Raw genomic sequence first — 23,735 nt, forward strand, 5'->3', positions numbered from 1 at the left:
AACTCTCTAAAAGGAAATGTGGGCAAAAGCCTGTAGGCAGGCACTGAGTGCTGTTGGTATTGGTGGAGGAGGGGAGATGTAGGGTAGCTTGGGGGAGGCCCGGCTGGCTCCCAATGTGCCTCCCAAGCTAAGGGATCACGAGCTGGTGGGAGGGGTTGCTGCACAGTGCTTTATGATCCAGACTGAGCAGAGGCCCAACATCCATGGAGAAGCTCACCGGCTGGAGACTCTGTTGCCCTTGATGCCCTTCCAGGAGAAGTGAGACCCATGAAGTGGGCAGCAAAGATGGCATGGCAGACTTCACTTGGATACCAGGCTATGAGAGAAGTGTGTACCCTGACTGCAGCTGGCTGGAGGCCGGGGGGTGGAGGGGACGCAGCCTGCGTTAAAGGGCCAGAACTAGGGAAGCCCCCACGATGGCTGGAGAAGTGGTGGGGCCCAGGAGGAGGATGGCCATGAGGACCCCACCCCAGGATTGGGTGTGGTGGGATGGGGCACCCAGAGGCTGAGAGAGGCAGGCCTCAGGTCTTCGCTTTTCTTTGACTACCACTTCCCACTGAGCCCAGCCTATGCCTCTGCATCCAGGGGGCCTGCCCACCGGGGTTCGAGTTGTGGCCAAGCCCTACCCTGCTGGCTGTGGCATCAAGGAGTGGCTCTTCCTTTCTCAGTGAGCAGCTTCCCACGCAGGAGAGAAGAAGCCAGGCCTCACATTTGCAAAGCCCACAGCCCCAGTGTGATTCACACTTGGCTTTCCCCTCTGAGTATCACAGTCTCAGTCCTGAACATTTGGGTGCTCATTTTCCAAATATCCATACCCTGGTTTCTGCTCACAGCCCCACACATCCCCTGCCCCCACTGTCAGCCAGCTACTTACACTACCACATAGGGCCATGGCTCGGAGCCATCCTTGCAGGCAGGTAGGTTGGTGGCCCCGTGGAGAGTGACCATGATGGTTTCCTTATTAGAGGGAGACAGGTGGCCAATGACAGATTCCACACTCTGAGAGGTCTTCAGGGGGTCCTCTGGGCCTTCAGCAACCTGTGGAGAGAGCCAGGCCTGAGTGGTCTCTTCTGGTCTCACTTTGCTGCCCCCTATAACTCTAGTCCCTCACCGCTCCCCTCTAAGTGGCTGTTTCTCTCTGTCATCCCCCAACTCAGTCTGGAACTGCAGGGGCAGTCACCTTGCACCCCATTTTCTCCCTCTCCGCCCCACACTCCACATCTCTTGCAGTGCCTCTGGCCCCTCTCCCAGTCCTGGATCCATCCCTTCCTGCAAAGTGAGAGGGGCTGCCTCACCTTCCAGCCTTGGCTTTTGCAGGTACCCTTGCCTCTCATTCCTACATCCCACCTGCTTTTGAGGTCCTAGCAGCTGGCCTTCTTTGGTCTTTCCTGTAACCTCACCCCAGTCCACCTGCCACCTCGGGTCTTTCCTGTGTACGGCACTTTACAGTTTATGAAGTTTATCCACCCATGGAGTCACTCAACCCATTAATGGAGATGAATGAAGGTGTCTTGTCCCAGACGCCTCGTCCATCTTTTACCCAGAAAACACTGCGGACCAGGAAGGAGGAGAAGTGCCCGCCTGCACACGGTTCTAGGCATTTTCGCTGTAAGCATCTTTGCCCCAAGCATTTTCATGGCAAACATTTTCGCCTTATACTTAACTGATGGTAAGTCAATTGTGCCATAAAAGATAAAATAACTGGTAACAGTTTAGTTTCGTTTTCCCACTGACACAGTACTCCCATTTTTATATTCTACAAATCTTTGCTCCACATTTCCCATAGAACTTTGGAACATCTATAGATGAACAGGTGACAATATGCCAAGAACAACACCAGCGTAGGCTTTGCACAGCACAGTACCGAGCTCAGCTACAAATCCGCATCCTAGTATTTGGAAACCAGTACCTCTCTTAAGGAAGGAAGAAATTTTAGCAAAAAGGAAAAACTGCGATGGATGCCAAATGAGGAGATGAATCAACAAGCAAAAAGAAATGTATAATTCTGTGTACGAAAAACTTCAAAGACAAGTGCTTAGGGACAATCCACAAAATAAAATGTGATTTGTGCAGTATTGCCATGAATTTACACACATTTTAAATGTATTCAAATATTTTGTACTTTGCAATACAATCTTTTTAATTCTGTTATTCATTTTTCATCATCTCCTTTTCAATGTCCCTCTTTCGTTTTTCATTATTTTTATCTTTTATGGCAAAATTGCCTTACAGCCAATTAGTTATGTGGTGAAAATGTTCGAGGTAAAAATGCTTACGGCAGAAGTACCGGACACGCCTGCACACAGGTGCCTGAGGCTGGCTGCCCCAAGTGAACACATGGGCACCTCAACAGCTTGTGGATTCCCGGCCCAAAGGACCACAGAGTGATGAGAGCTGCTGAGAGGAGACAGAAGCTGCGGCTGGGCTGGGGCAGTCAGGGAAGGCAGCTGGGAAGAGGAGGCCTTCAAAGGTCAGGAGAACATGCGTGGGGGAGCCAGAAGACAAGCTGGAAAGCAGAACACTGGAGCGAGGCAGCAGAGCAGGGAGGGGAGGGACTTTCCGAGGCCCAGGGCAGGCTCAGGGTGACTCTGGAGGCAGTGGGGAATCAGGGAGGCTGGCAGAGCCTGGGGTTTGTGGCGAGTAAACACCATGGGGTAAGGGGGTGGGGGTGTGGACATGGGGCTGCTGTGGCTTGAGGCGGCCTGGTCCTCCCTCTGCACTGGCTGGCTGACCCTCAGTCCCAGTCCCTGGAGTTGACACAGTTGTCCCAGATTAACCCTGGCTGGGCCTCACCTGGAGGAGGCCACTCCCAGCCTTTGTCCCCTGCTGATTAATTGGCACCGGCTGATGTGAGGAGCCACAGAAGGGCCCTACTGGGCCTGGGAGAGGAGCAATGGACCTCCTCAGGTTGGAGATGGGACCCTGAGGGGGCCTCTGGGGGCTGACCCTCTCACCTAGAAAGCTCAGCCTGTCAGACCCTGAATTCCTGGGCTGGCCCTGGGAGGGGTGGGAGGGGTCCTCGGGGAGGGAAGGGTCCATGGAGACCACCGAGAACGATGTCTTATTACACAGAGAGGAGACCGAGGTCCACAGAGAAGTGGCCCTGGGTTCTGTGTGGGCTTTGTGCTGGTGGCAGCCCCAGCAGGCTGGGTCCCCTGGCTCAGTCCTGATGAGCACTGAGTGTCAGGAGAGCTGAGTTTAAACCAGCTCTTCCCCCACCGCAGTCTGGAAACCACCCTGCTTCCTGTGTGCGGGCCCAGGTTCCCCACACACTGTCTGCTTCCACCCTGAGCCTGGGGGTCCCCGGCACAGTGGCTCCCGGTAGCCTCCGGGCAGAGGGAGAGGGAAGGGCCCAAGGGCTCTCATAGCTGTTCCTGCCTGCACTCAGTTCTCACAACAGCAGCCTGGGGGGACATGAACAGGAGCCCAGCCCCATCAACCGCAATCCACCAGCAGGTCCTGCCAGCCCCACCTTCAAGCTGTGCCTAGATCAGACATCTTCTCACCATCTCCACTTCCAGCACCGGCCCAAGACATGGGATTTCTGCACTCCCTTCCTAACTGCTTTCTTGTTTCCTTTCTGGCCCTCCCTCCACCCTGCCCCATCTCACAGAGCAGCCAGGGTGAGCCTTCGCAAATTTTCAATCAGACCTTATCACTCCTCTGCTCAAAACCTGCAGAAGCTCTGTCTCCATCAGAACCTCTCAATGTGTAAGCCCCTACACGCTCTGGCCCGGGAAACTGACCTCACCTCGTCTGGGGCCCTCGCTCCCTCGCTCCAGCCACGCTTGTTCCAGCCACGCTGGCCTCCTAGCAGTTTCTCTGCCTTGCAGCCTTTGCACAAGCTGTCCCCTCTGCCTGGACTGTCCTTCCCTGTGGCTTGCTCCCTCTCTTCCTGCAGGTCTGACATTATCAGAAAGGCCTTCTTGGTGCAGGCTGTGGTCCTTGCCTAACAAGATGCCTTATCAGGAGGTGAGAACCAGCCTCCCCAGCCCTAGAAGTGCCAGTCCCACAGAGAGACCCTCCCCCTCCTCCCCTCAGGAACCAGCAGGGCCTGTCACCATCTGCTATGGTGGTGAGAGTTACCCCTCCTCGTTGCCCCTATTTCCTGGCCAGGCCAGGGAGGAGGGAGAGGGAGGTCAGTACTCAGAAGGAAGCCCTGCTAGGCGGAGGGGAAAGAGGGGGACGCAGCCACAGAGCCACCCCCTCCCCTCATAGGTCAGAGATGCTGCCTTGCCAATGTTCCACCCGTGCTGCACACCCCATAACCCGCCCTACTCCCCAGCAGGTTTGGTCTCTGGGTTTAGTGGTATGGGAGCTGTACTAGCAGTCTGGGAGATGGAGAAACCCAGGTTTCAGCCCAGCTCTGCCCCCACTCTCTGTGCAACCTCTCTGAGCCTTAACTTTCCCTCCTGGTCAATGGGAAGATCTGGAATGATTTGCAATTTAGTGGTCACAATAATTGGCCTTAGCTTCCTGCAGAGAAGCCAGGAGAGGTGACTAACGTCCCTCTCACCCCCAGATTCCCAGGAGTAGCCTAAGACGGTAGCCCCAGCCTCCCTGTGGCTGAGAGGGCATAGGGCCTGTCATGAGCTAGGGCTCCAGAAGAGAGGGCCCAGCAGCACAGCCATTGCCCAAGAGCTCTCCCTGACTCCCTGGCAGCCCCGGAGCCCAACCAGGCACTGTGCAGACCAGGCCATGAGTTGTGCCCCCTCCATGTCCTCTGTGTCCTCTACGTCCTCTGTGCCTCCCACTCTGGGACAACTTTCTGGGAAATAAAGCTCGCAGGGGGTTTGGCGAGAACGGCTCGTGCTTCACTTCTGGACATGAGGCCAGCTGCCAGGCTGGTGCCTCCTGGTGAGGCCTGCAGGCATGTGACCACTGGGCAGGCTGGGGCCAGGGAAGCCCTGGGCCAGGGCCAAGTGAGAGGCCTGGAGGGGCACAGCAGGCCAACCCTTCTGCCTTCCCTTCTTTCCTGCCTCTGTCTGGCTGGGAATCTGCAGGCCTCCTTCAGGGATGTCCCTGCATCAGGACTAACGTCCTTCCCCCTCCAACCCCCACCCTCCTGGGGCTGCATTGGAGCATTTATCAGGGAAGAGAAAATGCACATGCTGGGTTACATGTCGGGGAGTGAACTGTGGGTGATGGCAAAACCCCCTTAAGTCTCAGCTTCCACAGACTCGTCTGTAGGGGTGAGATGAGCCGGGGGGAGGGACTTCACTTCCCCTGAATGTCTCCTGTAGTCCTGGAGCAGAGCTTGGCACTTACTGATGGCTTGCTCTCTGTTAACCCCACCCAACACTTCTAGGGTGCAGAAACCTGTGGGCAATATTTCCAGGCTGGGGCTGGGCAGAGTACTGGCCCAAGACTACACCGTGGGTGGCCAGCAGGGCCGGCTGTGAGTCCTGACGCCCACCTGATCCCAAGGCCCCAACTCTCAGCTCCTATTAGTCAATACTTATATATAAAAGGGTTAATATCCCTAATACACAAAGAGCACTGCAATCTATAAACGTCACCACCATAAAGAGACATGAATGGAGGATTCACAAAAGAAGAAATACAAATACATGACATTACATACACATTTTGAACATCCGTAGTGGGATTCTACCCAGCCATTGAAAATGTTTCCAAACAGTTTTGGAAATGGTAGCTGGGCACAGTAGCTATTTGGTTTCTTTGACCTGAAAGGGTAACTATAAGAGGGTGTTCCCTACTTAGCAGGTACCTGTATGCCTTGGTCTTAGCCCTTGCAGCCACCCCTGCTGGTAAGTGGCACAGTCAAGGCATGGGCCCAGCCTTGCCAGTTAGCAGAAGGTAAGGGAGCCCTTATGTTGAACTGTTTGCAGTTCATTGCCCTGAGTTTCTAGTCCGTTCCTGGCAGGGTCATGCTGCTCTGTCATAGCATCTACTATGTGCACTGTTCTGGTACTGGGGATACAGCAGTGATCAAAACAGACAAGAATCCCTTCTCTCCAGCAGTTGGAGCATCTGTGGCCCAGGGCAGGGGTCTGGGCCAGAGCTGGGAGAGCATGGGCCAGTGGGGCATCAGCACTGCCAGGGTAGCAGCCTGGGAAGCTCCTGGAAGATCTTGGAGGGTGATGGTGAGCCATCTCAGGGGGCTGGCTCTCTGAGCTTCTGTGACCCCAGAAGCAAGATGGCACAAACTCCCTTCCAGGCTGTGTATGGGGGTGCCATACCCAGACTAACCTATGTTGCTCTCCAGGCCCCAGGGAGATGAGGCAGAAACAACCAGGTAAGCACAGGAGGAGTGGATAACACCTGTGAGCACAGGAGTTCGAATCCTGCGTGGTCCAAGAGTACAGGACACATAACCTGGAAGAGCCACAGAGACCGCCTCACTCTCCCTTTCACAGCTGTGGAAACTGAGACACAGAGAAGGGAAGTTTCTATGATGATTTAGGAGCAAACAAAACAAGGGAGTCTGAAGGAGAGACGAGTTCATGTGGTGCAGGGCCCACACCCCAGGCCTCACCTTTTTCTTTTTCCGTCCCATCCTCTTGGGGGCAGGAGTGTTTGGCTTCGTTTAACAATCTTGGGGACCAGTACCTGGTATTGGTGGGTGATCAGGCATCAGTCCCGCCCAGATAGCGGGCCTGGGCGTCTTGGAGGTTTTGGGGGTGGTGAACAGTACGGGCGTCAGTGTGGTCTCACGGGTGCCGTGCACTGGCGCTGGGATCTGGACAGGGGAAGCGGGGGTGCGGGTGGGGGCTTGGAGTTTTCTCAGCGGGGAGACACCCTGTGAGTGGAGGTGCCGTGGCGGCTCTGGGCCATGGCCAGCTGGGCAGGGGGCAGCAGCTGGGCAATTGGCTCCTGGCACCGCCAGGAAGGTAAAGACAAGGGTGGCCTTCTCTCTGCCCAGACCTGGAAAGGCAGTGAGCTTTCCCACCCAGCTGGGTCACCTGGGCAACATTGTGTGATGTCACAGGGCAGGGCAGAAGTCACACAGATGCCTGTCCAGGTGCAAAGTGGGGGATCTGAAGCCTTTCTCCCTACTCCTGGAGCTGCATCCCACATGCTCTCCAGCACTCAGTCCTCATCCTTCCTGCTTTCGGCACCCCAAACAGTCCAGCAAGCAAGATTCGCCCCCTGCCCAGTGTGCCCATCCCCATGCTGGTCACACTACAGGAAAGGAGGAGACCCAGACGCTGCCTGCAAGGAAGTTGCAACTTGGTTGGTAAAACAGCTCTTTCTGGTGAAGAATTTGCGGCCATCCTCCCTCTTTGGGTGCCTATAGTCTTTCATTTGTTTAATAACAATAAGCACAAAATTCAAGAGAATGGTTTCCTCTTGGAGGGTGGGTGGGAAGATGGGGGAGAGAATGAGGAGTAAGCAGACATGTTGTTATTGTAACATTGTCTCTTAAATTGGGTGGTCAGTTAACGGGTGTTCATTATATATAAATAAATTATAAACAACTGAAGAGGGCCATGTACGGGTTAACAACGGTTCTAGGACATAGACCAAAGATTGAGATTACTCCAGTCCTGAGCTCCACAAGAAACTATCACAAAGAGAGCAATCCTTTTTCTTGAGCACTTACTACAGGCAGGTACTATGCTAACTGCTTTATGTGCAATGAGATGGGGGAACGAGGAGTAACTGGCCCTTGGCCTGGAGTGGGGTCTGCTCCAGGGGGCTTGAGGTCTGAACTGGCCTCGAAGGATGATCAGGAGTCCTGGGCTGGCAAAGGTGAGATCTGGGGTACAGGGTGGGGTTAAGGGGCGTCTGGGAGACCCCTGTGGCCTGCGTTATTCTTTTGCCAGCTGTCTTAGATCCCACGTTGAGGAGTCTTCCCATCTTCTGTGGTTTGGAGACCAAAGCAGGCCCACCCTGGCAGCAGGAGGCAGGACCCTTTTGCTCTGTGGAGGCCTCCTAGCTGCCCCCACCACCCCCGACTCCAGAGAGAGAGGCAGGGAGGTTGGGGTTCTCCCCAGTTTAGAGGCAGAAAAAGTGAGGCTTCGCCTTTGGTTAGAACTGAAAAGACCAGCTAATGTCACCCAGATGGCTGGGGATGGAAGCCGGGGGTCCCAGTTTTCTCCTGTTCCACACCTGCCAAGAGTGGTGCCCCTGGCTCCTGGGCCAATACTGTCACAGCCTGGCATGCGGGGGAGGGTCTCGGTAGATGGTTCCCGTCTGCTGAGCGCCTCCCCTTCTTCTCAGTCCCCAAGGTTGCAGCAGCAGTGGGGGGACCAGCGCTGCCCCGGTGCCCACAGGGGCCTTCCATGCCCCAGATCAGGGCTGGGGGAGGCCAGCAGGGCACTCAGGGAGCACACTCCACAGAGGCACTGGCTCTCAGGGCTATTCACACACTCCTGCCACCACACCTTCTTAAATTCAGCACCCTAGCCGCCTTGCCTGCCTCACTGTGGCCCCTGCCCTGCCCTGCAGATCTTCTCAGTGTCTGAGTGGTCTCCCTAGGGCCACCTGGGCTCTGGGCTCTCACCCATCTGCCCTACCTAGCATCTGAGCTTTCTGCCGCTGCAGCCCCAGCCCCTTGGCCTTCCTGCCCGGGAAGAAGATAATGCAATTGGGCGCTGGTTCCAGGCCGTCTGGCTCCAGAGCACTAGCAAGCCCTGCACGCTCAGCAGCCACGAGAAGGAGGGCCTTCCCACTACCTCACTTGCTGCTGCCCTCGACCAAGGACCCCTGGGACACTCACTCCTATGGTACAGTAACCTTCCCCCAGAACTGCTTCCTCCTCACGGGGAGAGGGCCCTCAGCCTGGGGGCTGGGTTTGGCTTTCCTCCTTAACAACACTAAGAAGCCCAGCTACTCTATGCCTCATTCCCCTTTCCCAGGAAGGGGGACTCCACCTCCCCCAGCCAAGGGAAAGGATCCTGCTCCCCAAATGTCCAGAGGAAACTTCTGCTCCCCTGCCCAGGGGCCAGCCCCAAGCTTTGATGACTCAGGGAGATTCCAGAGTGAGGGGAAGCAGGTAATGATTGATCTCACAGCTAATAGGTAACCCTCCCCTCCCCCAGGAGAGAGCACTTGATGCCGCCTCATTTGGTGGGGCCAGGGGTCAAAGGCAGCCCTTAGGGAGCGCTGGGCGGATCTGAGGCTGGCTCTTGGGGAAGGAGGGGTCCTGCTTGCTCCCTGGGCTTTGTGCTGGGCTTGCTGGGCAGCAGGAAGAGTCTGGGCAGACATGTTCACAGTCGTCCATGTTCCCTCAGGCGAGTCCCAGGGGCCCGACTATGTCTGCAGCAGGTCCTATAGAAGTGTCTTCCAGAGCCCCAAACTTGGCCTTCTTCCCCCTTAGTCCTGTCCCACACCCCTTGCCACCCCCCACTCTTCCCCCTCCCCTACTCTTCCACCCACCCCCACCATCACTTTCTCTCCATTTCTTCTGGGCAACTGAATTGGGCTTCCAGGAAAGAGAAGGGATGGATGAGGCAGGAAACTTAGTGTGATTTTGTAGCAAATGGCAGCTCATAGCTGTGCGATCTTGGTTCAGAATACTAACCCTCTCTGAGCTTTGGTTCCTTCCAGTGGGGAAATCAGGGCTGCTCTGACGACTATGAGATAATGCAGGTAAAACCCTTAGCACTGACCTTCAGCTAAGTGCTCCAAAAATGCTCACTCTCTTCCCTGCTAAATAACCTTGGACTTGGCAGGTTCTCCCCAGCAGAAATGGGCCAGAGAAGCAAAAAATGTTTTCAGGGTGCAGTATGCACATCTCCACCCAGCACCCAAGGCTCCACGCCCACCCCAGAGATTCAGCCCCTCTCTGCCTCTTCCCCAGACCCACTCTGTTCCTGGCTTCCAGGCCCGTTCCACAGCCTCACCTTTCTCCAGGCAGCCCCTGAGCCAGAAATGTCTCCAATTTGTCCTGAGGGTCCAACTCAAGACACTTCATCTGGGAAGCCCTCCCGACCCCCTTTGCCTCCTGCTCTGAACAGTCCTCTTTGTCCCTGGTGACACCTGCCTGTCTCTGTGCTGCCGAGTTCACTCCCAGTAGGTACTAAACCTGAGGCAGGGGAGTGGGACCTGGCCGAGTCCCTGCCCCTCCCCAGTTTCTGACACTTGTCAGCTGAGGCAGTTCTCCCAGAGGGCATCCAAGCTCCAAACGCCACTATGCCTCAGCCCCAGTGGTGTATACAGCAGGTGCTCACTCGTTGGATGAAGAATGGCAGACTCCAGGAGGGCCCCTTGTCTGATTACAGTGGTGAATCCGCAGCCTTCCTGGCCAGGACCTTTGTGGCTGCCCTGACCCCCCCAGTGCTTTGAGGCTCCCCTGGAAGCTCCTGCAGAGATCTGGGGGCCCACTTTGCCTTGTGCTTCAATTACGGCTCCCTCTGGGCCTCCCAGGGGCCAGTTCACGCCCTAGCCCTTAAGGTGCTGGGCTGAGTTTGAGCTCGAGTCACTGCAGCCAGAGCTCTGCTGGGGGCAACCTCTAAACCCCCTCTCTGAGGCTCTGTCCCCCAGCTGTCCTTCCTGTCCTCAGTTCTTCCCACACCAAAGCAGCAGCCCAAGGACAGGACCTTCTGCTTCCCCGAGGGAGTTCAAACTGGTGAGGAGGTGTGCGTGGCTGGAGTCTCTTTTCTCACCTAGGGTGCTGGCTGTCTCTCATTTGTACCACAGATCCACTCTCTCTCTTGTTCACCTTGCTCTGTGCCCCAGGAGGTGACCCGTACAGCTACATCAGTGGGTTCTGGTTGGTTTGGGTTTATGAGAGGGCCAGCAGGGATCTAGGAAGCTCCCACCTAGCTGGTTCTCAGGGTTGGCTGGTCCCTCTAGCCAGGGCCACCCTGCCTGGCAGGCAGCACTCTCCATACAGTGGCCCCTCCAGTTGTGGTCCTCATTCCTCCTCTTGCCTGTTCAGGCGTAGGGGCAGTGAAGGCTCCTCTCACTGACCAGCCCCCAGGGTACTGCACCATCCCTCTAGTTTTTCCTAAACCTCACTCTATTAAACTCCCCTCCAATGACCGAATTTGAATGCCTTCATTTTCTTTCCAGGCCCCTGGCTGATGCACCTGCCGCATGAGCCCCTCTCTGTGGCTCTCCCCTGATATCCTGGCATTGCCGCCACCCTCACCACCAGCACCTTCACATCTGCTAACAGTTGGTGAGCACTAACTCCACGCCAGGTGCCATGCCCAGAGTTTCACCTGCACGGTCTCATTTAATCCTCATGCTCACGCTCCCCAGGAGTCACTGTTGTTACTTCATTTTTAAGATGAGGAAACAGATGCTCTGAGAAATGAAGGGACTTGTCTAAGCTTCGAAGCAGCAGAGTTGGGATCTGAGTCCAGGTCTGCTGGCTCCAAAGCCTGTGATCATAATTACCATGGCGTATTGCCTTTTCCTTTAATTCCAGGGAAAGGAGTCGCGTCTCTCTGTCCTTCACTCCTGAAACTGGGGCAACACGGGAAAGGCTGAGTCCAGAGATGACAACACCTGGCCTTTTGAATGAGGCCAGACAGATGGCTCTGTGACAGTACAGCCCACAGATATTAGAGTCAAAGGGGAGTGAGTGGAGCATCCTGAAGGCTCAGCTGGGCACAGCTGGGCCAGGCCCCCGTAAGCCAGGGCAGAAGCTGGTGTGCTTAGAAGAGGCCATTCTATCCAGCACAAATGGGTGGCAGGGTTGTTTGGTGGGGTCACACGCCCAGGGGCTATGACTAGGACCACTCATGGGCGCTTGCTCCTGGTTCCTTCCAAGCCCCTTGGATGCAGACTGCCTGCTGGCTGAGTGGGCCACACTGGGATCCTGGAGGTGCTGGGGGGCTGCCCTTCTGACCTTCCTCTGGTCCCTTGCTGTGCAGAGATGACCTGGATCAGCTCAGTCAACAGCTACTGGACTATATGCGTGATCCTCCATATTTTGTCACGGCGTACTTGATGGTCTCAACCCTGTCACTTCACCTTGTTCTTATGAGCTCTGGTCCCCCTGACCAGCCTGGCCCAGCACCACCACGTTGGGCAGCAAAAAGCATGATGGCTTGGAATCCACCAAGCCCCACAGTGAGCATTTGGGCAAGTCCCTGGACCCCTCAAGCCTCAGTTCCTCATCTGCAAAGTAGAGAGGATAATCCTCTCTTGCAGGGGAGCAGTGAGGACTAGGTGAGAGAATGGGTGCCTGGCACATGGCAGGTGGCACGGAAACGAGCCTCCCCTGCCGTCACGCCAGTTTATGGCGGTCTGGAGCCTCTATGTCCCCAGCTTTGCAACGGGAGACTCAGGGTGATTGCTAATGGGTGCGCTGGTCTCCCTCTTGGCTGATACCGCGTCCGTTTGCTCAGCAGGCACGTTTACTGATCACCATGTTGAAGGAGCCCTCTCAGTGTTTGGTAACCAGCGCTCTTGTTTGGGGCCACCCAGGTCCCACTGTCGTGTCATGAATCATTTTGCTAAAGATACAGCGTGACTTTGGGGCATTCTTCTTTTAAAAAATCAATAACTCATTAACAAGGGACTAAACAAATAAAGGGCAAGCAATGACAGCCATCTGCCAGGACCGTGCCAAGGCAGAGTAGGGGGTCCACTCAGGGTGGAGAGGCCTGGGGGGCAGTAGGCTCAACCAGTTCCCTCACCCCAGCTCTTACAACCCACAAATCTGACCAAGTCCCTCCCCTGCCTCATACAACTGCTCTCAGGAGAGATCCTCTCTCAGGAGACCCCTGCAGGCCTCACGGTCTGCTCACCCCAGCCCCTCCAGCCTCACTGCGGCTGGTCCCTGCCTCACACCTGCATTCCAGCCACACAGCATGCCTACAGCCCCCTGTATGGGCTCTGGTCTCTCCAGCCTTCTGGCCTTTACATGTGCTGCTCCATCTACCTGGACTGTGCTTCTCCCTCTGCCAGCCTAAATAACTCATGGTGCTTCTTCAAGACACAAATGGAATAAGCTCCAGCAAATTTCCCCTGACACCTTCCCCTACTGTCTCCACCCCCACCCAGGGGCATCGCATCCACAGCCCTGGACCTCCCCTTGCCCTGGCTCACGACCCACTATTGACTTCTCTGAGGCCAAGGACTGTACCTGGTGATCCCGTCCCCAGGGCCCAAGCTGTTACCTGGCACAGAGTTGGCACCAGCCGGGTGCTCACTGAATGAGTGAGGGATGACATTAGCATCTGATGCCTTCCTCCTCCCTGTTAGTTCCCTAGACACCCTACTTTGGCCTGGGACAGTGATGCTGGCTGCCCAAATAACCCTCTCTCCTCCTGAGTCCAAGCCCTCAGGGGCCCTCTCCCTCTACTAGGACATGGATAGTTGGTGTGTGAACCTCATAATAAAAGCTAACAACCAGCACTTGTGATGTGCCAGGCACTATTCCACGCATTTTCCACGTTGGTTAACCCAGTCCTCACAACTGCATTGGAGGGCGGGTCTACTGTAGTCCCCATCTTACAGATGGGAAAACAGAGGCAGAACCAGGAGCAGAAGAGCCAAGCTTTAGACCCAGGCCATCTGACTGCAGAGCCTGCGTTTGCAACCACAGCCCTCTCCCTTACTGAGGTGGGTTGTCGGGAGTCCGGAGTAGAGGAGACAGCCCAGAGACCCCACTGCCCGACAAGGCCTCAGGCGCTCTGCAGCTCTGCAGCGAGGATGAGCCTGCAGGTCCCAGGAGCTCCAGTTACAGGAAACTGCTTATTCTGGCCTAGTCGCCTGGGATCCCAATTCCCTCATCTCAGATTCCCTGCTCAGCGCCAGCCCCCGGCCCACGCCAGCCTCTGGCCCTAATCTCATTTGAAGCCATGAAATCGCATTTGCAGCGTATTAATGCAGCGCAGAGCTGGCCCAGCCCACCTGTCTCCTGGAGGACAGAGGCCCGGAGAACAAGCTTGAGGGAGGCGCCTCTGACACCGGCTGGAACACCCGCAAACAGCAATTAGGCTTGAAGAGGAAGATTAAAATAACACCCCCGCAAGGGCCTCTGCTCTACTGGCCCCCACCATCACCCAACAGTGGTTCAAGGGCAGGCTTCTCACACTGGCCACCCTTACCTCCCCGCCGCCCACCTGCCCTGGGCCCAAAAGAAACCACAGCTTTCAAGCATCCCGGCCTTTGCTAAGCTGCTCCGTTCCCCTGAGTGCAGCGCCCCGCCCGCCCGCATGTCTGGCCAGCTGCCATTCACCTGGCATCACAGCTGATGTTTCGTTAGCTTTTAGTACACATTCTTTAAATTGCCGACATATTCAATTCAACAATCCTGTCAGGGAAGTACTGTCCTCATCCTCATCTTACAGATGAACAAAGAGGCCACGTCCCAGAGCTGGAAGGTGGCAGAATCCATGGTGCCTCCAGGTCTATCTGTATTCTGGAAGTCTTTGCGATCCTCTCTCCTCCTGCATGCAGTCAGGCTAGCATATTATTTAATCCTCACAACCACGCAGCAGAGTAAGCATCATTATCCCCATTTTACAGAGGAGAAAACAGAGGGTCAGAGAAGTGAAATGACTTGATCAGGATCACCTAGTATGGGGCAGAGCAGACATCTGAATTCATGCCTGAGTCGAACGTCCATGTTTATCTACTCCTTTCACTGCTCAGGGTGGGTATGGGCTTACTTCTGTGCTGGGGCTATTTATGCAACTCTTTTTTTTTTTTTTTTGGTGAGGAAAATTGTCCCTGAGCTAACATCTGTGCCAATCTTCCTCTATCTTGTATGTGAGATGCCACCACAGCATGATCTGATGAGCAGCATGTAGGTCTGCACCCGGGATTGGAACCCACAAACCCTGGGCTACCAAAGCTGAGCAGACGAAATTAACCACTATGCCACTGGGCCAGCCCCTATGCAACACTTTTTTCTTTTTCTTTCTTTCTTTCTTTCTTTTTTTTTGTTGTGGAAGATTGGCCCTGAGCTAACACCTGTTGCCCATCCTCCTCTTTTTCTGTTTTTTGAGGAATATTAGCCTGGAGCTAACTGCTGCCAATCCTCCTCCTTTCACGGAGGAAGACTGGCCCCGAGCCAACATCCATGCCCATCTTCCTCCACCGCACATGTGGGACGCCCACCACAGCATGGTGTGCCAAGCAGTGCCATGTCCGCACCCGGCATCCGGACCAGCAAACCCTGGGCTGCCAAAGTGAAAGGTGCGCACTTAACTACTGCGGCACCAGGCCGGCCCCCAATCCTCCTCTTTTTGCATGAGGAAGATTGTTGCTGAGCTAACATCTGTGCCAGTCTTCCTCTATTTTGTATGTGGTATGCCACCACAGTGTGGCTTGACAAGCAGTGTGTAGGTCCACATCCAGGATCTGAACCCACAAACCCCAGGCCGCTGAAGCAGAGCATGGAAACTCAATCACTAAGCCACCGGGCTGGTCCCGCAACACTTTTTTCTAAGTAGCATCAGCCAACTCTAGTGGGCCAGGGGGTTTGCCTGGGGACTCTGAGCCATTGACAGCCCCAACCCCAACTCCAGTCCTGCCCCCAAACCATCCAGTACAATGAGCACTCGCTGCTGGGGTCAGCTTAACACTTAGTAATCTGTCTTGGCTGGACTTGATATGATATGGGGCCACTAGGAAGAAAGCTGTTCCCCCAAAGTGCTTCCCCGTGATCCTGTCACATGGCCTAGAAAGCCCAGTAGAGTTTCGAGTTTCCTCGGAAGAGAATGCTCTAAGTCATCCCACCTCTATGCTGACTGCTGTACGAGAAAAACCAAAACATACGGTGGAGACCTGGGTTCCAGCCTGGCTTTCTACTGACTCAATGGGGAGCCTTGGGTAAGCCGCCCACCTCCTCTAGGGGCTCAGCTTCCTGCTCCAGAAAATGGCCATTATCAATGCTACCCTGCCCACCTCCCCGGACCCAGACGATGCTCCAGTGGGCTCTGCAGGTTCCCTCTTTGCCAGCCTGGCCCAGAGCAGCCCGGGCAAGTATTAGCAGAGGGCTCAGAGCCCTGGAGCTGGCATCTATCCTCCACTCCCTTGGCATCCCCTGCAACTCCCCCATCCCGTAAACATGCTCTCTCCACTTGATCCTTTCTCCCTGCTTGCTGTTCCCTCACACACCTCCATGTTCCTGCCTCCACTCCTTTGCTCACACTGTCCTCTCCTCTTGAAAACCACTCTCCTCAGTCTCCACTGGAATCCTCCCCATTCTCTGAGGCAGGGAGCAGATGTCCGCTGACATCTGTGAGGTGGGTTTTAATGAACCAAGCAATTTCCCACCCTCCTCCTCACGTGAGCCTCACACCCTCCCCATCAGTGCACACTGCTCTGCTTATCGTGCAGGCGAGGAACCTGACGCCCAGGGAGGTAAGGGGTTTGCTCCAAGTCAAACAGCTCTTATGCAACTGTGAAACGGGATCCTAAACCAAGGTCGTTGACTCCCCGCCAGAACTGGTTTTCCTACAGCACACTGAGTCTTTGATGACCATCCAGCTCATGCCCATCACTTCCTCCACAAGTCCCAGGAGCCCTCACAGTCAGCTTGGAAAGTCATTGTCCTCCAACTCCTCCTATTTCCTCTCCTTGCCCAGCCTGCCAGCTCCGCAAGGGCTAGGGGATACAGCTCCCTCGTTTACTGCTGGGGGACTGGATAGATGATGGACAGGCAGGTGGATGGATGGATGGATGGATGGATGGGTGGGTGGGTGGGTGGATGGATGGATGGAGGAACACCCGGGCCGAGGAGGTTGGACCATTGGACTCCAGGGCTGGCTGTCAGATCCAGATGGAAGAAGGGTATCCCCCACTCATCTTCCATCCATCCTAGGATGGGGCTGGTCCCTGCTGGCCTCAACTGCTGCTGAGCCCAGGGACTCTGCAGAACCAGCCGAGGACTCAGGCTGTGGCATCTCCGCTGACTCCTGACAGGACAACCCCTGACCAGGACCTGGGCAGTCCGACAGGGGCTGTCAGCCTTCCCTCCCTGCTGCCCTTCCCCATCTGCTGTTTGATTAAAGATCAGTTATTAAAGCTTGGTTTGGCATGGGGTTTTAATTTCACCTCATACATCACACATGCCTCATCCCTGAAGCCTCTTCCTCCTCTGGTAGAGGCTGTACTTAGGGGGTTTGTATGGAGATGAAACCAGGGGGGCCCAAGGAGGTGTGGGTCTGGGTGTGGGAGCGTGTGTGCCTCATGGTGTCCATCAGTGAGTCAGGGTGACTCTCTCTTTGTGATGGGGGGGTGTCTCTGCATGTCAGGCTGTGTGGGTCTGGGTACACTGCACATATGTGTTCCTGTGTGTCTGCATGACGGGGGCTGTGTTTCAGAGTCTCTGTTCGGGGTACATCCTCCGTCCAGGGGTGTAAGTGAAGGAGAGAAGAGGGAGATGACCCTAAAAGGCCACAATAATTGGACCCTCCCTCCTTTCCCTGTGAGGTGATCTTTGGAGATGAGAAGACCACCACGGTGCCCTGCCCTGGGGCCCATCGGCTGCTCTCTGGGGCTGGCTGGGAGGATGTCAGAGGTGGGTACCCCTTTTCTCTCCAAATCCCCCTCACCCACCCCCCCACACACACACCACAAATGCACACGCACAGGGCCTCCAGGAGGTGTGAGTCAGCAGCAGGCCCTGGGCAGAGTAGGGGGAGGCAGGGATGGGGGAGGGGCAGCAGAGCTGTCTGGTGTGCTCCTTACAACAATCTGCTAATGGGGCCTCCTCCCAGAGTAGCCCTCCTGCCACCCCCCCACCCCCACCCCTCCACCCCAAAGCCTGAGACAATGGGGCTCACAAGTTCTCCCCCATACCCCTCCCCTGGGAGGCCAGCTTGGCAAGAAGGAGCAACTCCATTGTCTAGGTGCAGAAACTGAGGCCAGACCCACTGCTTAGCCCAATGTAGACGTCTAAACTTGCTACTGGAACTGCAGGCGTTTATTAACCACTTCCTGCAGGGCTGGGGGAACCATAAGCCAGTGCGTTTAATCCTCCCAGCAAGACAGACCACAGGAATTGCTCTCCCCTATTTTACATATGTGGAAATGGAGGCTCAGGGAAGTTATGTCACCTGCATAAGGTTGCACAGCTCCTAAATAAATGCCACAGACTGCTCGGAACCCAGGTCCACCTGACCCCAGTGAACTGCCTCCCACTGTAAGCTGGCTGAACCCCAAAACTCTCCTATACCCCACCCCACTGAGCTCCCAGCCCTGACCCTGATAGGACTCCAAAGGCATATACAGACAACTTGGAAACCACGCGGGGTGATGATGAAGAGACTGGCTTGGGCAAGGACACAAATATGGGACCCCCCCACCCCCCGAAACTTATATATTTTCAGGTCTTATCCACTCCGCCCAGGGACCTCTGAGGTTTCCTTTTAGGTCTTTCTCCTAAAAGAAAGTCTTCAGTGCCACTGAGGTGGAAGTGGGGACAGCAGGCGGCCTGCAGGGTAACTGTGGTACAGGACATTTAGCCAACGGCCCTTCTCTTCCTGAGAGGGGCTGGCCACATCCCCCAGCCCACCCTCCTTGGGCCCAGCCCCACCTCTCCTGCCAGCCTCAGCCCTCCGCCATGGTGACGAGTCTACACCCCTCCCTGCCTGGTGACAGTGCTCTGGGAAGCCTTGACAGTGCCTTTGTTCCCCTGAAATAAAAGAAAATCGAGCTACAAAGGGAAACCTCAGGTAGCTTTTAACGGGCTCAGCTGCCTGGGGCAGAGTGTGTTTAAGCTGGAGGCAGTTGTCACAGGAGCAGAAGGGGGAGCCGCCCAAAGTCCCCCTCCCACCCCCCTCGCCCCTGTGATCAAGTTTACTCAAGGAAAAGTCCCTTCCAAATAGCAGCAAAGGAGAAAATCAATGAAAATTGGTAGAGAAATGCAAAGCAGCTGTCCGCCGTGCGTGCGTGCGTGCCTGTGTGTGTGTGTGTGTGTGTGTGTGTGTGTGTGTATTAGAGACAGGCTGGACCCAGGCTGACCTGCTCAGGGCCGAGGCCGAGAGGGGTGGGCTGGGAGTCACTCCTGCACGTGCTGGGGGAGGGGCGCTCATAGCTGGGGGAGGGGCAGCAGCTGAGTCTCTCACTCGAGTTAAGAGAGAGATTAATATATTCAATCCACTCTGGGTAATTGAGGGAACAATTGGAGTGTTTTTCTAAAGCCCATAAAACTGCCTCATTTGCAAAGAGGAGCTAACCTGCTCATATCTTCTGTATTTGACGGAGCACTGGAAGGGAGGAGGAGGGGCGACACGTCCCAGCACAGAGGGACTGGGGCGTTAGGGAACTAGCCGTCCTGGTCTAACCTGTGCTCGACTTTCCCTTCTCCCACCACTCTGTCAGCAGCGTCCAGGCATTGCCTCCCAGAGCCTCTCTCCCCACCTGTGAGACCCCCGCCACAAGGAGAGTGGGAGGGAGTGACAGAAGGCAAAGCTTCACGAGATGAGGGAAGCCGACAGGGACTCCAGAGGTCTGGTACCAAGCGGAAGGGAGAGCAAAGAGGTGCCCAGCTCCCCGCCCCCACCAGAGATGAAAGGGGCAGTAAAGTTAATGAGATCCACATTGTGGGCCTTTCCCCGCCTGAACCATTCCAGTCTCCAGGGCAATAGAAATAGTGTATGCAATAGCGAGCAATAAAAGGCATAATGAATTTAAAAGCAGAGCAAAGAGGGGAGGAGAATGAAGATCCGGAGTGCGCTGGCCAGCTGACCGGCAGGAAGATGCTTAGGGGCGTGAGAGGGCAAGGCTGGAGCTTCAACCAGAGAAGGACTGAGAGAATCACAGAGGTGGGCAGGGGAGGGGAGGGAGGAAGGGGGAGGGGAGGGGAGGAAGGGGGAGGCAGGGAGGCAACAAAGGGAGAGAGAGGTGGGGACAGAGTTTAGGGACAGAGGGCAGAGGGGAGCTAGGCAAACCCCTGACTGCTCTGTTCCCCTCCACTTCTCCTTAATGGAAGCCCCCAGCCTATTGGTGCCAAAGCCACAGTCAGAAGCCACAGGCTTAGAGCCAGGTGCTCAGCATTTGGTGATTGCTTTATTAGCTTTCCCTTCTCTTCTTTTCCCCTCCAGGGCAAAAAAAAAAAAAAGTGTTTTAAATGGAAAGAATAAAAAAAAAGACCCTTGAAAGCATCATTTAAAAGGCTCTGGGGAATGGAATCGTTTCCGTGAAACAAAACTGCGATTGTTTGGAAGAGGTGAATGTCAGGGAGGGAATGGGGGAGGGCGGGCAACACAGCCCTCCTTCTCTCCCCTCCACTCTGAGCCCTGCGGGAGAAGCTCTGGGCCTAGAGGGAAGGAGTCCCCAGGATGGCTCCCAGAGCTGCAAGCAAGGAATTTTTAAGTTCATCTTCCCAGAAATTTCATCACTGGGAATTTCCAGCCAAAAGTTTCCCTCTTAAACAGTCCTGCCTGTGGGAGGTTGTCTCTAAACCTGCAGGATCTCTTGGAGAGGTGAGTGAGGTACCAGGAGCAATGTGGCCCCTGAAGGCCCTGCAGCTCCAGACCCAAGGCTCTTGTGGTCTCCCCCTGCCCCCCAACCCTCCAGGAGGCCACATTCACCTTTAAAAGAGAGGAGTGGGCCCCCCAGCCAGCCCAGCAGCCCGGCTTTGGCCTGCACCTCGCTGTCTCCTTCACCCTCGGGACCCACTCTGCCCCCTCTGCACTGGACAGGCCACCCTCATTCTGGTCGGATAGACTCCCTCTTCTCCTGGGAAAGGAGGACCTTGGGGTCCCTGGGGTGGCACAGCCATGTGGTCTCAAACCTGCCAAGGGGCGAAGCAGGGAGCTTCAGGGGACAGGATGAGTCTGCCAGAGCTGTGCCCGGAAAGGAGGCCTGGAGCTGGTTCCCTCCCATGCTTGGTAAACATCCTCTGCAGCCCCTGCCTGCATGTCCCAGCCCCCCACTCATGGGTCAGGGGCCAAGAGGGTGATCTCTATCCTGGAGTCTGTGACTGTACATGTTGGAAACATCCTGGGGCATATGTCCTTCATCCCCCTCCCCAACACACACACGCAGAGGAGGCAACTTGAGGACAGCAGAAGGGAAGGCATTCACTGTTCATATAATGTTAGCTCAAGGGGAATTGATTGTTCCAGCAGAGTCTCCAGGATTCTGGAAAGGCTGGGACCAGCACTGGGGAGGCCATTAGGACTATGTGACCTGTGGGGCATGGCTGAAAAGCAAAGTGATTCAGATTCAGTCAGCCATTGAAACTCACTCTAAGCCCTGCCTCCTGCTCACTACTCATTCTTCATTGCATTCCTAATCCCCCTGCCCCCCTGCTCCACTGTTACCCTACTCCTCATCCCATGACCCTCATCAGTTGTGCTTTTTAAAAATGATGTACAAGTTGGAGAACAACTTGTGAGCTTACAATAACGTTCTAAATTGAACAGATTCAATGGTTGAAATGCCTGATGCAGACAGGACTGAGGATAGTTTGGAAAAGACAAGATCAATGCAGGGAAGGCAGCCTTGGGTCTACTCATTCCTGGCCTTGAACTGAATATGGCTGAAGTTGGGCTGCAACCAAGAATGCAATTCCCTCCTCTCCTCTCCATCCTTCTTGCTTGCTACCTTTTCTTCTCACTACCCAGACCTACTCCCCTTTCAGATCCCTTTCACCTCCTCTTCAGCTGAGAACCAGAGAGAGCTGGGTTAAGTCCTTCCCTCATTTTCCCTATCTGCAAGGAGGAGAGGGAGGATGATTTCAAGGGTCCCTGTGGTTCTAGGCCACATCCACTTCCCCAGGGAGCTGGCCACAGGCCCAAAGGATAGCATGTGGCCCCAGTCCTCACTGAGAGCCTGGTTTTGCTGCTGCTCTTCCACCTGTGTCTTTGGACCCCCAAGTCGCAGCACCAGAAAGGTGCCTGGCTTCCTCAGGCTGAGCCACTGGATGAGTTCCCTTGACCTGAAAGAAACAGTCCTCTATTCTCTGAAGGACTCCTCTCCATTGTCTGTTCCCCCACCAGCTTCCCGGCCCTGTAGTCAGGGTTGTGATTGCTGACCCCCAGGGGGAAGCGATTTTCCTCTCCCTTGAAAGCCATTTTCTTGTCTTGGTAGAAGCAGACATCTGACACTTTGAGAGGGAGAATGGCAGGGAGATGATGGCGTTAAATAACAGAAATTAGAGCTGCTGAGGATGGCTCAGTCGTCCCAAGGTCCCCCTTCCCTGCAGCAGCCTCCCCCTCCCTTGCATGCATTCAGAGCTGCAGCCTGCAAAGAGCTGTCCACATGGCCCCTGGCTCAGGGTGGCCAGGGCATGCTGGGACCTGGGGAGCAGGCGACCTCTTCTCCCTGAGCTCTGAGCCTCTTGCGTGTCTAGTCCTGTGACAAACTGAAGGACAGAGGGGCCAGGGGCCAGGCCCTGAAGTCAGGCAGCTTGCACTCTGAGGGAAGAGAATGTCATGTAGGAACCCAGGTACCATCCGTCTCACTCACAAACCCACCACTGTATCCTCAGCACCCAGCACAGAGGTGGGCATGCAATAGTGGTCAAAAGTATTTGTCGATTGACTGACTAATGAATGAACGAACAGAGGTGAAAGTGGTCCATATAACAGGCTGAGACCTGAGCAAGAGAAGCTGGCCCCTGGGTCCCTGGTCCATCCTTCTAGTTCTCCTGGCACATGCTGCCAGATCACTGTCTAAACCACAGCTCACATCATGTCCTTCTCCTGCACAAACCCCTCTGGTGGTCCCCCATTGCCTCCTGAATTGAATAACCACCCAGCGCTTTTGCCACTGTACCCTGACTCCCTCCTCTTTCTCTCACCTATCAGCTCTCTTCTAGGCTGACTCAGCCCACCACCCTGGGCTCCACTTCAGCCCCAGACCAGCGCTCTGCTGGGAGAGAGGTGCTGCAGGAGAGCCAGGTATCTTCTGCCTGCAAACTTTTGGTTTCAACCTCAGCTCCTGCTGCTGCCAGCCAACCCTTTCCTTCTCCTCAGTCAGCTTATTCTTGTCCCTCCTCCTGGAATATCCTCCTCAAAGCCTAGAATGCCATCCCTAAATCTTACCCACGTAGCATGGAGTCTGACAGAGTTAGCATTTAACAAATGTTTGATGGATAAATGAGTGAATGAACGAAGGAATGAAAGATTCATCTCAAATGGCATCTCTTCTGAAAAGTCTTTCCTAGGGTGCAAAATCAGACCCGCCCACTCCCTCACTAGAGCTCTCCTTCCAGCGTATGCCTTACAGGACCATATGATGCCCACGTTGTGCCTGTCTTCAAGTCAGGTGGCACCTTGAGCCCAGGGACTGATATAGCTTTGGATTCCATGCACTAAGGTCCTCAGGAAATATTGTACGCATTAAATGGAATCAAGCATCCTTGGGGATGATCCTCAGTTTCTCCACCTGTGAAATGGGCTGCTACTTGCTCTACCAGTTTCCACCTGTACCGGCTGTGAGGCCCACCAGACACACTGCCTGGTTGCAGAGCACGGCCACAATGGGGAACCCTCCTACAGCTTGGACAAGGATTAGATTCCTTCACGCGGGCCTGAGGCTGCCGGGGCCCAGATTCAGGGCCGAGTCCCTCCTGGCTGTGGTGGGAGCTGAGAGGGCTGGAGGGTGGACACAGAGATTTCCGTCTCACGGTCAGTTTGGGCCTCCCTCAAAACCTGGTGAGAACATGTGAGATTGAGTTTGGGGGCTGAAGGGTCCCAGGGGACACTCACCCACTGGGCAAAAGAAACCCTACCCAGTTGTGTCTCCACTCTGTGCGGCCTTTGTTCCCTTCTCTGTCTCTCCCTTCAAAGTGGGACTTGGTGTGTCCATCCTCAGGCTGCACATTCTCCAGAACTGACTGAGGCAACCTTGGGAAATTCTGCCGCTCTGCTCAGTGAAGGAATGGGGACAGCCAGGCTCATCAG

At 55.2% G+C, this 23,735-nt stretch overlaps 1 protein-coding gene and 1 long non-coding RNA gene across 6 annotated transcripts in view; one reads left to right on the top strand and one right to left on the bottom strand.

Annotated features, from left to right (window-relative positions):
- CCDC33 (coiled-coil domain containing 33) overlaps window positions 1-23,735 on the bottom strand; it is a 105,988-nt gene that overhangs the window by 80,596 nt on the left and 1,657 nt on the right. For 2 of the 5 annotated variants that reach the window (XM_070575222.1, XM_070575215.1), the window contains exons 1-2: window positions 6,574-6,942; window positions 875-1,038 (exon numbers count right to left, since the gene is read on the bottom strand). In XM_070575222.1, the coding sequence (XP_070431323.1) occupies window positions 875-948 (74 nt within the window). In that variant the 5' untranslated portion in view covers window positions 949-1,038; window positions 6,574-6,942. Of the gene's footprint in view, window positions 1-874; window positions 1,039-6,499; window positions 6,943-23,735 lie in introns of those variants that run through there. The other 3 variants (XM_070575206.1, XM_070575195.1, XM_070575236.1) reach the window with 3 other exon arrangements.
- Window positions 6,968-13,281, top strand: LOC139075939 (uncharacterized). Its single transcript, XR_011526977.1, has 5 exons — window positions 6,968-7,197; window positions 8,512-8,693; window positions 8,826-8,962; window positions 10,984-11,092; window positions 11,345-13,281. It is a non-coding gene; the product is annotated as an uncharacterized lncRNA (long non-coding RNA).

Source organism: Equus przewalskii, chromosome 1 (assembly GCF_037783145.1).
Source record: "Equus przewalskii isolate Varuska chromosome 1, EquPr2, whole genome shotgun sequence".
Classification (NCBI taxonomy): domain Eukaryota; kingdom Metazoa; phylum Chordata; class Mammalia; order Perissodactyla; family Equidae; genus Equus; species Equus przewalskii.